General features: G+C 37.6%; 1 protein-coding gene across 1 annotated transcript in view; it reads right to left on the reverse strand.

Annotated features, from left to right (window-relative positions):
* The window catches only part of PPP1CB (protein phosphatase 1 catalytic subunit beta), a 34,530-nt gene extending 19,305 nt beyond the window's left edge, over window positions 1-15,225 (reverse strand). The window contains exons 1-3 of the mRNA XM_026681698.2: window positions 15,082-15,225; window positions 3,373-3,504; window positions 9-239 (exon numbers count right to left, since the gene is read on the reverse strand). Coding sequence (XP_026537483.1) covers window positions 9-239; window positions 3,373-3,504; window positions 15,082-15,133 — 415 coding nt within the window. The 5' untranslated portion in view covers window positions 15,134-15,225. The remainder of the gene's footprint in view (window positions 1-8; window positions 240-3,372; window positions 3,505-15,081) is intronic.
* Between the last annotated feature and the right edge of the window lie 290 nt (window positions 15,226-15,515).

Below are 15,515 nucleotides of genomic sequence, written 5' to 3' on the forward strand. Positions count from 1 at the left end.
TTACTTACATTCATCATAGAATCCGTAGATGCGATTTATACTAGCACACTCATGATTTCCTCTCAAGAGAAAAAAATTCTCAGGATATTTTATTTTATACGCAAGTAACAAGCAGATAGTTTCCAAGGATTGTTTGCCTCTGTCCACATAATCTCCCAGAAAAAGGTAGTTAGCTTCTGGTGGAAATCCTCCATATTCAAATAATCGAAGTAAATCTGTATACTGGCCATGAATGTCACCTAAAATAATTAAGAAAAGTTGTATTACAAGTATCTTGAGGCTGTACAGGTTACAATTATCTAAACAACTGGAAATAAAAAAATCAGAATCTTGCTTCTCAAGTTCTCCAATAATTAATATAAGCTCTGTTGAGGTAATTCCCCATTAGGAGAATGAGCGCATACAGGGAGACGTATTGAGAGTAGTGTTTGAATAATACACACACAGCACACAGATACACTGTACAGTAAATGTAGGTTTTTACTTCCAGAAAGGTTTAAGCAAAGTTCAAACACAGTCCAAAGTCATTCACAGGTTAGATCAGTCAGTTTTCAGTCCAGGGATAATCTAATAACAAAGTCCAGTGTCAAAAGCAGTTCAGTATCAGACTTACATCAAATCCAAGAATAACAGTCAATACAGGAACAGCAAAACTCTCCAACAGAAGGAAACAGAGACTCATTCACACTCTCTACTAAGACTAAATAACCCAGGTTTCTGGCTCCACCTTATGGCCTTTTGAGAAACCACACCCAATTACAGTTTTTTGCATTTTCTTAAAGATACAGTTTTAAAATGTCTATCCTGGTTTATATATTTCCAACCCAAATAGCTGTTAGGTGACTTACATTCCTAACAAGCTCCAAGGGCAATTCAAGACTCTGCTTATCTGAATTTTTATCTTGCAAATAATTTCTAAATTGTTTTGCTCACTAGACTGGATATAGAATGATGCTCCCTTAAGACCTGGATAGCCCCACTTTGTTGCTGTTTAGAACAGCTGTAAAGACCTGGCTTTTTACCAAGCCCTTCGGCAAGGGAAAGAGAGACCCCTTGCTTCACTGAACTTGCCATCTTTTATCATTATTTGATGTCTCATTGGTTTTATTATAATTTGATTGTTGTGAGCCTCAGTCTTTAGTTGGGCACCACACAAGTTTACTAAATTATTAAAATAGAACATCTTCCTTTCCCCTTTTACAGAAGCTTTCATAAGAGTATTCAGTTGTGTATAATTGCTAATCAGTTAACATCAACCGTATACATAAGATGTGTCAATTTTCCCTTTGCAATACCAGCACGTAATCAAATCTACATAATCAAAACTGTGATATTAAATTGTAAATAGAATCTATTTATGAACATAAGCAAACCATAATTGATTTTGAATTTGATGTATTTCTCACATTCATATCACATTCTTCAGATAACAATTATAAGCAATCCTTTTGCTAAGGTATTTTCAGGTTTCACTTAGCATTTGACATGTTATAATTGTTCATAATTACATCATACTAACTTCAGTATTTTATACTCTTGTATACAGCTGCTCATGCTATTATTTTTATTTGTGTGTACATGTATTTTTTAATCAACTCAATTTACTAGAATAAAAAAACTCGGACAATATATTGTATGTTGAACTATGTACGGTGTGTTGAAGCACATCAGCTTCACACTATGGCTCACATCCTGGATGGTTAAGATAACCCATTTATAATTAATCATAATTTAGTTTGGACATAGTTACTTGGAAATTAAAGCAATTTCTTCTCATTTTGTTTCTCATAAGAGGATGAAAAAAATAGGGGAGGCCAGCAGATGGCCATAAATACTAAGGACAGTAGGATTTCATCTAAATTGGATCAATTCTTCAATCTTCCCCAGCAGCAATAATTATGATGCCATTATAATGGCATTACAACTTCATTCTACAAACAAAATAAACTTCATCCTTCCCTTTTTATTTGTGCCTTTGAGTCAGAGTGGACTTGTGGTGGTTATTTACTTGTTAGTCTTTTGATCCTGCCTTTACTACTTTATAAGTAATTCAAGGTGGCTATCCTGTGCCTAACTGCCTGAACTGTTTTTTTTTTCCTTCCCCCTTTTCCCCATTCCCAAAATTTCCTCTCTTGCAGGGGACAGAGATTGTTTGGATAAACTCTTGCTTTCTAAATTGCTTTTCTTTGCCATACAGGCTGCACACTTCCCTGAAAGGTGCTAACAGAAAGTTAGCGCAGCTTTGCACCCCTGATTAGTACTCAGGTCTTAATCAATTTCACCCCAAAGCTTTCTTTTATATCTAAGCAGCCACAAGCAAGGTATCAAGGCATTCCTTTCAATATTTATTCCCCATTGTGTGTATGCTTACTTTCTTGTAATTTCTTCCTTTCAAATACAAATATTGATTTCCATTTGCTAATTATCCCAGAATGGAGATAAAGATTCCAAAAGGCGTGAGAGTAGGAAAAACAGCCATAAGATTTGCCCCCCTTTTCCAGCTTCTTTGTGAGTCAAGTTCTGAAACATGAACCTTTACCATTAGAGCTCACCAGCTGATTTGGGTCATATCCTCTTGACATTGTAAATTTATTTTTAAAAACCCTTAATAAACTTTTTAAAATTTTTATTGAAAGTCCTGGGGTCTAACTTTCATCATAAGTAGGTTTTTTTAAGGAATGGAGATTTAAAGATCTGATTAAATTTAAGGGACCTCTTTTTCCCTGAGTTTTGTTTTCTAAACTTATGGATTTTTTTTTACATAGTAAATAAATAACAGAAGTTTTAAAATTAACATTCCATAATGCAACCAAAATAGTAAATATATTTTATGGTATTAGCATTTAGTTACACCTAACAAAAAACAAGCCCAGCAAACCCAATATATTTTAAATGCAATTTAGGATTAAATATTTCTACTTTCTATTTTTATTTGTACTATGTCACTCTACACCGCAATCATTCCGACCACTTACAAAGATGAATGCAAGTAACAGATTTCTCTGTACTATGTATTAATTTAGGAAAATGAAGTTTATTGTGAGAGCTATTATAGTGACATTCTGTCATACCTTCCAAGTCTCAAAACTGTCTGCCATTCTTGATATTTTGATCAAAAGACAAAGAGCTTCTTTAGAGGAGGGTATTCAGAAGATCCCAAACACATAGCTGCAAAATAACTGCACAGAATGCTATACATTTTAGTTCTTAATTTACCTTTTAATTCAGATTCCAATGATTGTATTTAATTTTAAAACTAAGTGAAATGTTTTGTTGTGTTTATTCTTTATATAATTTAAATCCATCATCAACATTGATAAATTTTGTCATCCAATTTAAAGGTTTTTTTAAATGAAAGAAATCAGCACATACCACAGATCTTCAGTGGTGCCTCTAGCTCCAAGAGAATGGGCTGGCTAAGAAAAATTTCTCGTGATTTTATACACAAACCGCGAACTTCAGCTTCTGTCATCTGCACAATCTTTCCAGGGCGACATCCTCGCACTGCAAGTCAAAGTATTAAAACATTTAAATTCTGAATCTCTTAAAATGTCAAGGAAAAAGACAGTTCTCAGGTCAAGAGTTGTTTCCTGTTTTTAACCCAAATTGGTTATTTAAGTTGGAACTTGTACTTACAAACACTGCCTATTAATAAAAAAAGGTAGATAGCACTGAAGACACAATGTTTTTAGGAACTGTTGAAAACAGGCTGTGTGTAGAAACTCATGGCTTCAGTGGTTCTTGTACATCTTCAGTGCTTTGTCAGTTTAAGGAGAACACAAGCTGAAATTTTTAGTAATAGGCAGTCTGTTCATAGCTAGAAATTGTCTAATTCGGAAGTTCCTCATCTGGGGACTGCCTAAAAGTCAACATCCCCTGCTTAACCAGGTAGTTATACCTGCTATGTTCTCTACATTTCCACAGGCATATGGATATAGAAATAATGAGGTTTTTAGAAACCATACCACCCCAAATGTAGAGTTTCTATAATTGTATCTTAATCAAGATTTATTGACTCTGCAACTATTGCAGTCACTGAGTTAATTCTTGTGATAGTGATACTAATAGCGATATTATCTTCAACCTGATTATGGTGTTTCGAGGAAATGCAAATATAGTATTCAAAGTGCTGCCGGAATGCAGAAGCTTCTACTATAGACACAAATACTGTTCGATTTTTAAAAGAAAAGCTTTTGGCATTCGCACATTTTCACAATAAAATTATGAGGACTCCCACAAATAAAAATGGAGAAAAATACTTGATTTCAAATCTCACAACCCAAATTTGGAGGAAAAAAACCACCACTTTGTGAATTTCATTCTGGTACAATTCCTGTCTCAGATGTTCAGGCATGATATTCCCCTCTGGAAAAAAAATCTGAAAAGTAGCCAGGGATGCAGGGGTTGCCTAAGCACCCGCCACTGTCCGCGCAGCGCCCCAGTGGGAATTAAATTGGCAACGCCCCCTTGAAGCTTTAGCAGAGTAAAGTAATCAAAAGTGATTTTTCAAGGTGAGTCTGCATGATAGTTTTATTGTTTGACAAAAAATAATAATAAAAAAACACCATGAGAATGCTCTCGGGCAAAGGATTTCACATTTAAAAAATAAAACAAACAAACAAAAACAACAAACAAACCCTGCTTAACAGACAGAAAAACAGCCACAATGCTTCACCTCTAATTGGACTTTCTCTTTGTTCCCTTTCCTTTGATCAGCATTGCTTCTCTATGCTTCTTTCTAGCTAGTTGAGCTGATAGCATAACTTTGAGTCTGGCCTGTCTTTTGGCTACAGTTGTCTTCCTCTTCAGTTCCAGATTGGCCCTCTTTGCTTTTAAATCCAAAACAGCTGGAGGGGACCATGTTGCAGAAATGTGGAGTAGTTGCAACCATGAAGCATTCTTCTATGAAAGGTGCTATAACATTTTTCTGGTTCTTTAAGGTGCCACAAACTTAGGTGCCACACATGTTAAAGTAGGAAGCTCAGGCAGTGCAATATGCCTTATCTTTTATGATGGTGGGTTGGGGGCTGCAACTATTATTTGACCTTTAAAGTCACAGAAGAGGAAGTAATATCAACGTTAAGTCTTGTTGGCCAAATCTTCGCTACAGGTATCCCACACAGCTACACAAAGAGCAGTGAAATCCAACTTCCTAAAGAGAAACCGCCTTCCCTCTGCCTTAAGAAATCTGTCACTTGAGCGAAGCAGCATTTCTTTCAGTTGCTTAGTAATCCGTGTAGTTCGTCGCTGGCCGCCTCCCTCAGGACAATGGAGGGTTGGCTAACAATAGCTGAACGAAGCTCTTTTCCTCCCGAGCCTTTGTCTCTGCACTCTGTAACTCCTGGGAAAGTATAAGCTTTTCTTCTTCCACTCAGCTGAGCATTTTCGTTCCCGCCCTGCCTCCAAAGACGCTTCCTTCGGGGCCAGGGGGTGGAGGAAATCACCTGAAGCCGGCTGCGTGTGTGGGAAAAGAAGAGTGAAAGTGGGGCAATATTGGCGGGAACAGGAAGCGAGCCTTGGCGCCTCTGTTGCTTTTGGCAACAAAGGGGGAAGAGTGGCTTCTCCGCCTGTTGTAGTTGGCCCCGACGAACGGAAAGATGCGTCATCCTTTGCCAGCGTCCCCGCACCCGGCACACACCACACACACACACACAGCACGCAACCCCACTCGCGCTCTAGTGAGTCACAAGCTGGTCAGGAGGACCGCATGGGAAGGGAGGGGCGCAAAGCCTTCGGAGCCGCCGCAAAGAGCGGGAGAAGCTCGCTGGAGCCCTGTCACAGCCAGTGCGTAGAGGCTCCCTCGCAGGCGGAGCCTGAGGCGTCTTGGCACCTTAGGTGTCTCGGCGCCTTTCCTCCAGGTAGTTCAAGCTGCAAGAAAGGAAAAAGGGAAGCATGTAGCTCCCGCAGTCCGGGCCATTTTGTGGGACAGTGAGCGAAGAAGGCAGATGCAAAAGGAGCCGGCCGCTGATGAAAAAAATCGGAATTCCGATTTTAGTCGGAAGAATATCATGTATGGATGTTAACCTAACTCAAATGTTCCAGAACTCCAAGTCATTTGGGTAAAATTTTGATTTACTGGGCTGGAGGAAACACAATTCTGCAGAAATCATACTATTTTTGAACCAAGATTTCCAAAAAACTTAGTAATGTCTGTTTAATGTTTATATCCTGGCTTCAAAATCAACTATTATTCTAAACACTTGCCTTTTCTTTTCCACCCAACAGTGTGGGTCTGGTCTCTCACACCATTAAATAGCCTAACAGTAGAGATATTATTGTAACCCATAAATCTGAATGCAATGTTTTTTATTCTTTATATTAAATATTGATCTTACATAATGCTTAAAAATTAACTCCTGTTTCCAAATAAATCCATGTCATTTTTTTCTAGCAAAAGCTACCATTTGTTTTAATTTGACCACAGAAGACCAAAGAGGAGGTCCCTACTTCTGATATGGGGAAAAGGAGAAGAGGAATAAAAGTAAATCTCATAAAATTAGTGTATTAATAGCAAGCCATGGAAAAGAATATAAAACCAGTGGTTTTTCCTGTGGAATGAACTACTTAAAAGCTTCAAATTACATGTGAAATAATGCTAGTGTTATTGAAAAACTGTATACAAATAAAAAGTTAGACTAAACTAATATATTGTTGATTAAAATGATTATATATCTGAGGTCCCATTTCTGCTATTATCCAGTATCTAAACAAAATATAACTTATGCAAAAGGGCAGAAGAAATAGAATACTATAGGATCCATAGTGTTTTCTATTTTGGAACTCATAGCCTTTTCTGCTTCACATTAAACACTTCTTAGACAGTTTATTTTTCTTTAAATCTTGCCAATCTATAAACTAGAATATTGCTTTGGGGAACATTTTTTATGCAGAACACATCAGAGTAGGTATTTGGGAGCATCCAAGATATATCAAAAATTTCAAATACAGTTATTGCCTCATGGGAGTCTGAACTAATAAAAAAAGTTGTTTCTGTTCTTTTTACTCAATTTATATTTTAAGAAACATTTCTCAGATGTCATAAGTAAAGAGCCTAATACCAGATTACTCCACTATCAAAATAAGGGCAAATAAGAGTCAAGTGAAAGCCATCTCTCCTGCACCCCTATCCTGGTTTTTCAACTGTTACACATTGTAGTGTGGACAAGAGAAACAGAAACAAGAACATTGATTTCACTGTAAACAGGACTTGCATTTACACACAACTGTCAGTGGAATTCTTAGCTTTTCTGCAATAAGTACAGTTATTAATTCTTTTATCCTGGGAGGGTACTTGTTTCCATTTTAGGTTTCCAAGAGGAGACTAATATTTGGTAAGACCGAAAAGTTTAATTACAAAAATACTGTCACTAACTTTATTCCAAAGGAAAAAAACTTTTAGATGATAAAAGAACCATTATTTTCCAGCTTGTGAAAGTAATAATGAATTAAGCAGGCTTTGACTTTCCAATTTTAAAATAAAAAGAATTGAGGGGAAATGGTGTATTTTATATTTTATTACCAATCCAAAATTATAAATATACACATTTTTAAAAGTAAGAAACTATGATTATAAGATATGTTTCATTGCTAGTAATGCAATAACTGGCTTTGGAGTTAAAAAGTGTACTTCAAGAAAATATGACAGTGTAGCTAAGTATTACCCTTTACTAGCTTTTTATATGGTTTATATATAGGGAGGTTCCACCACCTCCAAATCTTCCTGTAGGCATAGTTACTAATAGTAATGACCTGTTTTTGCAGACAGTCAGATAAGAAATTTGACCTTGATAAATCAACAACAGAGGTATGTTAAAAACTACTCTGCCTATGAAGTTAAATGTGATAGCAGAATTAAAGAACTTCACACTTCTCTCTGAGAAAAACAGACAGTTGTCAAGATGAAATGTTCACTACATAGTAGAAGTAACTTACAACTGGTCCTCACACTTACAACCATTGCAGCATCCCTATGGTCATATGATTAAAATCGGACGCTTGGCAACAGTTGTAGCATCCCAGGATCATGTGATCACCATTTGCAACCTTCCCAGACAGCCTGACAAGCAAAGTCAATGGGGGAAGCCTGACTCACTTAACTGCATGATTCATTTAACAAGTAATGATTCACTCAACAGTCCTGGCAAATAAAGTTGTAAAGTCAGGTGTGACTTACTCAACATCTTCATTAGCAACGAAAATTCTGGTCCCAATTGTTGTTTTAAATCAAGGGCTACCTGTATGTTTAATAACTAATAGCCAACAAAAAGGCAGGGATTGCCTTTGCCTATTGCCGCCTCTGCGCTCCCCATTTTCCACCCGTTCTGATCCCGCTGCCCGGAGGCGGCAATAGATGATGGTGATCCCTGCAGCCCGAAACAGCTGATCATTGGGAAGCAGATCCAACCGACAATCAGCTGCTTGTGCTAAATCAGGCTGTGCTAAAGCTGACCAGGCTGTTTGCAAGGAGGCAAACTGTTGGGAGGCGGGGGCCGGTGGGTGGGCAGGGCTTTGGCAACATCTGCTGTATAAGACGCACAGACATTTCCACCCACTTTGGGGGGGGGAGTGTGCCTTGTACACCGAAAAATACGATATTTTGTTAGTTTTACATGAATGCAATCTTGCCCATCAAAATAACGTGTGCAGCGGTCAACAGAAAAAATCATCTTGTTTATACAATGGTTGAAATAAAAAATATACTCAAATGTAAGTTTTATATCCATAAACTATCGTTACTTAGTATCTCCAACTCATCCTTCCAATCTCTCTAAGAAAAACTACTTCAACAAAAGCCATCATTATTAATGTACTACTATAAAACACTCACAATGAAGTTCTTATTGCTAACAATATTAGCCCTTTTCATAAATACTTATACTGATGAGGGTGTATTTTATTGCCATTCATAATTGCAATTTAATATAGGCTTAATTCTTTTCTTTCACATATAGCACAAAGACTAATTTTTGAATTTGAGCTATTAGTTATAGAAAAAAAGTGAAAATAAAGCCAAAAAAATCTGCTTTATAAGCAACACACTGTTCATGAGTCCTAAAATGAAAACCTGACTTATATCCAAAATTAATATATTCTGAAGTAGGAGTAAAGAAAAAAAAACCATCTCAGGGGAGTACAGCAAGTTGAGGCTCCTGCACAATGTGGAGTTAAGGAGGGTAGCATTTTTATCACAAGCTTAAATATTAAGTTTCAGGGAGGCAACAAAAGATTTCCATAAAAACAAACCTGAAGGGAAACTGTCAAGTATAATTTCTCAAACTGGATTCTATCTGACAATAGCAATAAAAAAAATTGCAAAATAGATTTTAGGAACATTTCACAGAAAGTGCTCCTTTTAAGTAATTCTCTCTTAAAACTACATCTTCAACATCAAATTATCCTTTATTTTATTTTTTTTTAGAAAAAAGCTTCTTTGGGTGAGTTCAGCTTTTGGGATGAAATTTATTACTATTGTTTTTGTTCATTGAAGACAATTTCTAAAGAAGTCATTACTATGGCTTCCTGACAAACTGCCTTCCAGCCTTTAAACACCTCTAATGAAACAGAAACCACCACTACCCTATTCTAATTGTTTTTCCATTACATTTTTTCCTGACATTCAATAAAAAATTCTTTCTTTGCAATTCAAACCTACTATTTCTCGCCTGCTTCCTAAAATCACACTCACGAAGTCTACCTCTTCTATCCTGTTTCAGTTTTATCTCCTGCAGGCTAAAAATATCCAATGCTTTCTACTCTTCTTTGTAAGTTTTTACTTAAAGCCCCTCATCATCTTGAACTCCTCTGAACATGCCAGTATTAATGGCCTTCCTAAAATAACATAGCCAGAACTGTATGCAATATTCTAGGTGTGACAGAGCCAACATCGAAGAGAAACGAACAACTCTCTTTTTTGGGAACGTTCTTCATGGTCACAATACCTCATTTCAGTTTGCACTCCACTGTATGCATGTTTGTTGTCCAGTATATGTTGTGCACTCCCGTTCCATATTCTGTCCATGCTATTCTGATTTTCAACTAACATTCTTTAAAAATAGTTGTTTATTCAAAATCTATATATATAATAATCCCCTATTCAACATTGAAATAGACTATTTTAGAACATTATTTTCTCAAAAACACAGAAATTGGAGTTTAACCAGCAACCCCCCCCCCAAAAAAAACAAGTCTAGCAGAAAACCAACAATACACATTGAGCAAAATTTCACTAAATGCTCAAGAAAAGTATAACAGGTAACAGATAATCAGTTGGAAGGGACCTTATAGGTCATCTAGTCCAACCTCCTGCCCAAGCAGGAGACCCTACACCATTTCTGACAAATGGCAGTCCAGCCGCTTCTTGGGCGGCGGAGCCACCTCTGTAACTTCCATAGTTCCCGGCGCTGCCGCCGCTGTTGTTGGAGATGGTGCTGGCGAGAGGGGGACAGCTGCAGCTCGGCCTGGGCACACTTGGAATGCAGGAACAGGCTGCACACTGGAACTTTTGGAAACTTCAGAGCCCGAGGCTGCAGCACCAAGGGTAGCAGCGGTAGAGACACTTGCTCGGTTCTTCTCACGCCCAACCAGCTGCTCAGGATTAAACAAAAATGCAGCACGCGGCACTCCCAGGTACCTCAAAATGTTTTTTTCCCCTGTTGTTGCGGGGACAGGGACGGAGGAAAAGCGGAAGCAACTCAGATGCTGTTGTTGGAGACGGCACTGGCGAGATGTTCACAGATCCATGGTTTTTCTTTTCTAAATGCTAATTATGCTACTTTGTGGAACTCATGCAGGTACTGAATTGTTTTGTTCAGGCTGGCCCTGTATAGGTAGAATTTTTAAAACTAATACACTAGTCCTAAATTTGAGCAAAATTGATTTTAAAATGTGAAAAACATGCGTACTACTCAATACTTTTAGATACTTCGGAGTATTTCCAATGTAAGCTAAGTGCTTCTTCATCCCACCCACAAGACTACAAAGAAAACACAACCCCATAGATATTCTGAAAGACATCTCATTCTTTTCAGAGCATATTTCTGAGAATATAGTACACAACTAAGTACCAAAATCTTGCACTAGCATAACAGGGCCAGACATATTGGGCAGGAATAGTCACTTTTGATAATAGACTATTGATTCTTCTGCAGATTAAAAAAAAACCCAATTGGCTTCTTTAAAAAAAGATTCAGTGTACTGTATATGTTCACTTTTACAAGAAACAGTTATTTTATTACAAATCCAGTATTTCAGAAGAGTTAAGACACAGAAAACACTTAAGTACCACTATGAGAATTTACAGGGAGAGAAAATCTGAACTAGCAACTGACTGCCTTGCTCAAAAACATGATAGTTTTAAGACAAAATACTGTATGTAATAACTTCCAGTTGCTCCTAAATAGAATGGAAGATGAAGTCCACTTGGAAGACATTATACACCTACTTCTTCTTCTCCAATACAAAATGGGATTTTCTTTTTAAAAAATGCTGAATCAATTATATTATGAAGTAAACAGCAAAATTGCCCCTAAATATTTCTAAACTAGAATCCACCACTTGTTTTGATTATGGAAGTTTTGCCATTTTAAAAGTTCATGCATAAAAGCAGATTTGTTTTTTACACAGCATTTAAATATTTACAATACTACAAGCTATAGAGGACATGAGGTATAAAATGTATCCGTGAAAGTATAAACAATTTTATTAACCAATACAAATTTACTTTCAAAGCTAATTTCTCACATATCAGGAAAAACATATGTTAATGAAAGAAGATTTCAGATTAAGTTTACGTATTAGACATTTCAGATAATCACTGGATTTGTATAAAACATTTAGCCGTCTTTTCTGCAAAAAAGTGTGTTTTATTTCCTCTTAATAGTAGGAATAACAAATGTAATGAAAGCTAAAAAAACTAGACTTAGGAAATTATGTTGCATTTGGAGTCCTGCAGTAATGCATTGCTTCCTAGAAACTTCAATGAACTGCCCTTGTTGATATTTAGTTCTTAAATTAGCTCAATAGGTTGTACAAACTTTACAAAAATGGCAATAAAGCTTTTAAAAAGTTCATTAGTCACTTTGAAATAATTTATAATTTTAGAAGTCAGAATTACAGCTAATTTGAATCCTAACCTATCAAATTGAAACAAATTTCTGAAAGTAGAAAGACTAATTTTAAAAAAATGCCAGTATAGTTTAACCACTAATATTAACTGTGAAAACAAAATTGTTCTTTTGCTTTCGTATAAAATATACAGGCAGCTAGACCAATTCAAGGGAGGCACCATTTCTTCTATTTCCCTTCTCAAGAACCAAACTAACCAAAATCTAAACACCTCAATATTCTGACTCAAAAAATAACGTAAGCCTGAGCTATTTAGCCTATAAAGCATAATGGAAAAAGGATTTTTTTTTCTATTTTCCTTGAACACAATTGTTGTAGTTATGCCTAGAACTATTAAAAAAAACAAAGCTGGTATAGGACATATGTTGTATCTGGCATATATTTAAAAATAGCCCTGCTGAATCAAACCAGAAATCTCCCTAGCTCAGCATGTAGTTTTATGGTTATCAATTAAATGGGGCTGGGAAGACCAAAATCAAGTAATAGCTTTGTCTTGTTATGATGGCCAAAAGAACACTGCCCATGAAAAGAAAAACTACACAAACCAATTAGAATTAATAGCTGTTTAAAAAAACTACCCTCTAAGGAATTTAACTTTTTAAAGGCCATTTAGTCATTATTGACATGTATTGTGACCATGAACTATGAAGCTGTTTTTCCCCCCTAATTTTTCTTTTAACAATTCCATGGTATTTCAAGTTTAAAACTATGAGAGAATTCCCTCTGGATATGCTCATTATGCTCCTCCCTATTACCTACCTGTTTCCCGCCCCCCAATTACAACACTCCATTCTTTAGTTACCCTCAGACATGTGTGCTTCAGTCTTTCATGCATGTTGATTGTCTTATTGTGCTCTTCCAAAATAGGACAATCAAAACTGTAAAACAAAAAATATTGAAGTCATTCCCAGATATAATGTATCTTAATACAATACCAATAATAAATATCAAATCAGAGCATCATTGGTTTTCCTTACATAAGGAGTTCCTTGAAAAAAAGTTTTCTAATTTCTCAGACTGCATCTTCCAATAAATAAATTCAGCCATGAATGTAAATAGTAATAAAATATAGAAAATAAGTAGATTCACTGTTCTAAAAAGTGAAAAAAAATTCTTTATCTAAGTCAAGCTTACAATAACGTCTTTTGTTAGGTAAAATATCTTGCTAAGTATCTTCAGTTAGCAGTAACTACTGACAACCTACACATTTTATTTTAAATGTAGACACGTTACCTTTCATTCAAGAAATACAACTAGTATCCTAAATCACACATTTTGTTGCATCAATCCAAAACCAATCCTTTAATTTGCTTCAGACTGCTGCATGCCTGATAATATAATCACTTTTCTCTCATAGCCGTGGGAAGCTAGCATGGCTTCTGTTTTTCTGCTTTCCTTAGCCTACTCATGTCTAAATCATGTGCTATGTGATGCCTGTCCTCAGTAGATGGCATCTCATCCCTATCTGTAACCTCAGAACAGCTGAATTAGGCTTCTAAGTAACACTATTTAGAATAACAAAATATAGGTGGTGCTAAAGTTGTTACCTCAATATCAAATAGTTCAGCTTACAGAATATAGAAAATTGCATCTGCAAAGCAGGCTCCTAACCTTATATTAAGCAGACTCATGCACAGAAGCCTTTTCTCACAGGCTGTGCTCATCACTACCAGTTGGGAGGTAACCAAGATTAACTAGAAATGCACCAAAAATCTACAATATAGATATGCTATGCTTTAAATTGCACTAAAGTATATCATGCAATAAAGAAAAGTGAATATTGTAAAAAAAATTCTACTGAAATGTTTATTTTTTACTGTACAAATTACTATAAACGTTTTGGTTGAAATTCAAATGACCAGTTTTATTCTATGTTGTACAGTCCTCTAAGTATTTTTTATTTAATGTAAAAGCATCTAAGCAAAAAGCAGAATTTTTAGGTGAATGACATGGCATGTAAAAAAGGGTCAGGTATAAATATATATAAAAATATACTCAGTTGCTGTAAAGTGAAAAAAAAAGTTAATATAAATTCTCAGTACAGTAAAATATTGGATAACCATAGAAAGAAATTCTTAGGTGGTGGTTACACACTACCAACATAAAAAGTATGATTAATGTTATCAATACTGTACACCGGTGATGGTATTGTTGTAGTGCATGTATGGTACTATAAAGCATCTGGGATTACAGCCTCAGTTTTTATACAGTGAGGTCCATTTCACGTGCTGGATGCCAGATAATACCACCCATTCTTTGGGGATTAGTGTATAGCAGTCTGAATTACATTAAAGGGTAACTCCCCTCAACCACGGCCTACATATTACTTTTAAGGTCGGCAGCAGCTAATGGGTGTGGCGAGATAGAAGCCGGCGTTTTTTTGTTTGTTTTGTTGTTGTTGTTGTAAAAGCGGCTCCTACTTTTTTACCTATATTGCGCTTTTCTAGTGGACTCGTCGTAGCAACTGGAAGAACCGAGAGGTAGTAGTGGTGGCGGTTGGAGGAGAGCGCGAAGGCTGCTACCTAGAAAGCTCGCTGAGGAGGTGGGGGATCTTGCCCATTTGGGAGGTTTTGCACCCCCAGCCTCGCTTCGGGAGAGGCGGCGGGTGTGCGATAAACGGCCCTTCGAGTTAAGGAAAGCTATATTCCTAATCCGCGCTCCAGCAAAGCGACGGAAGATTTTAGGGAGGCTTCCATCAAGAGAGCATTCACAAGAGGAACAGGGCCATCCAACCACCTTCTCGGCCACCTCCCGCAGGCAGAATACATGTGTCCGCTTACAAGCATTCCGCACCCGCACCCCCCTCCCGCTGCCCTTCGCCAGGCTCCCCGCCTCGCTTCCACCCTCGAGGAAGAACTTCGCTCCCCGCGCTGCCAAAAATGCACCCTCGTCTTTCAAGTCAGGAGAAGCAGATCCCCGCCCACCCTTCGGCGTTCCCTCCGACCCGCCAACACGCACCTTCTAGAAGCCTGGTGATAAGACTGTCCACATTCAGCTCCCCGTCCGCCATTTTGTAACCAATGGACTCGTCCCGGGCGGAAACACAGAAGGCGCTTCACCGAGGCGGCGTCGGCGAAAGCAACAGCTCCTTCTCAGATCCCTCCCTCCCGGCCGCGGCTCCAGCCTTTCCAAGCGCAGCCCCCGAAAGCGCCCAGCCCAACGGGGACCCCCGTCCTACTTTCTCTTTCCCTAGCGCCGCTGAGCAGGGAGGAGGGAGCAAAGAAGGAGGCGAAAGCGAGACCGCCGCTCCTCCTCCCCACCCTCCTGCCTGGTTTTAGGCCTCTCCGCGCAAGCGCCTTTCGTTCCTTTCCACAAGCGCGCGCCTCTTGTCAACAACTGCGCGGGAGTATCAGGTTCTGCTCCGAAAGGCTGAAGCGGCTTTTAGGCCACCT

This window comes from Notechis scutatus, chromosome 1 (genome assembly GCF_049901735.1).
Source record: "Notechis scutatus isolate UNSWTSFEM ecotype Mainland chromosome 1, rNotScu1.2, whole genome shotgun sequence".
In the NCBI taxonomy this organism is placed as follows: Eukaryota; Metazoa; Chordata; class Lepidosauria; order Squamata; family Elapidae; genus Notechis; species Notechis scutatus.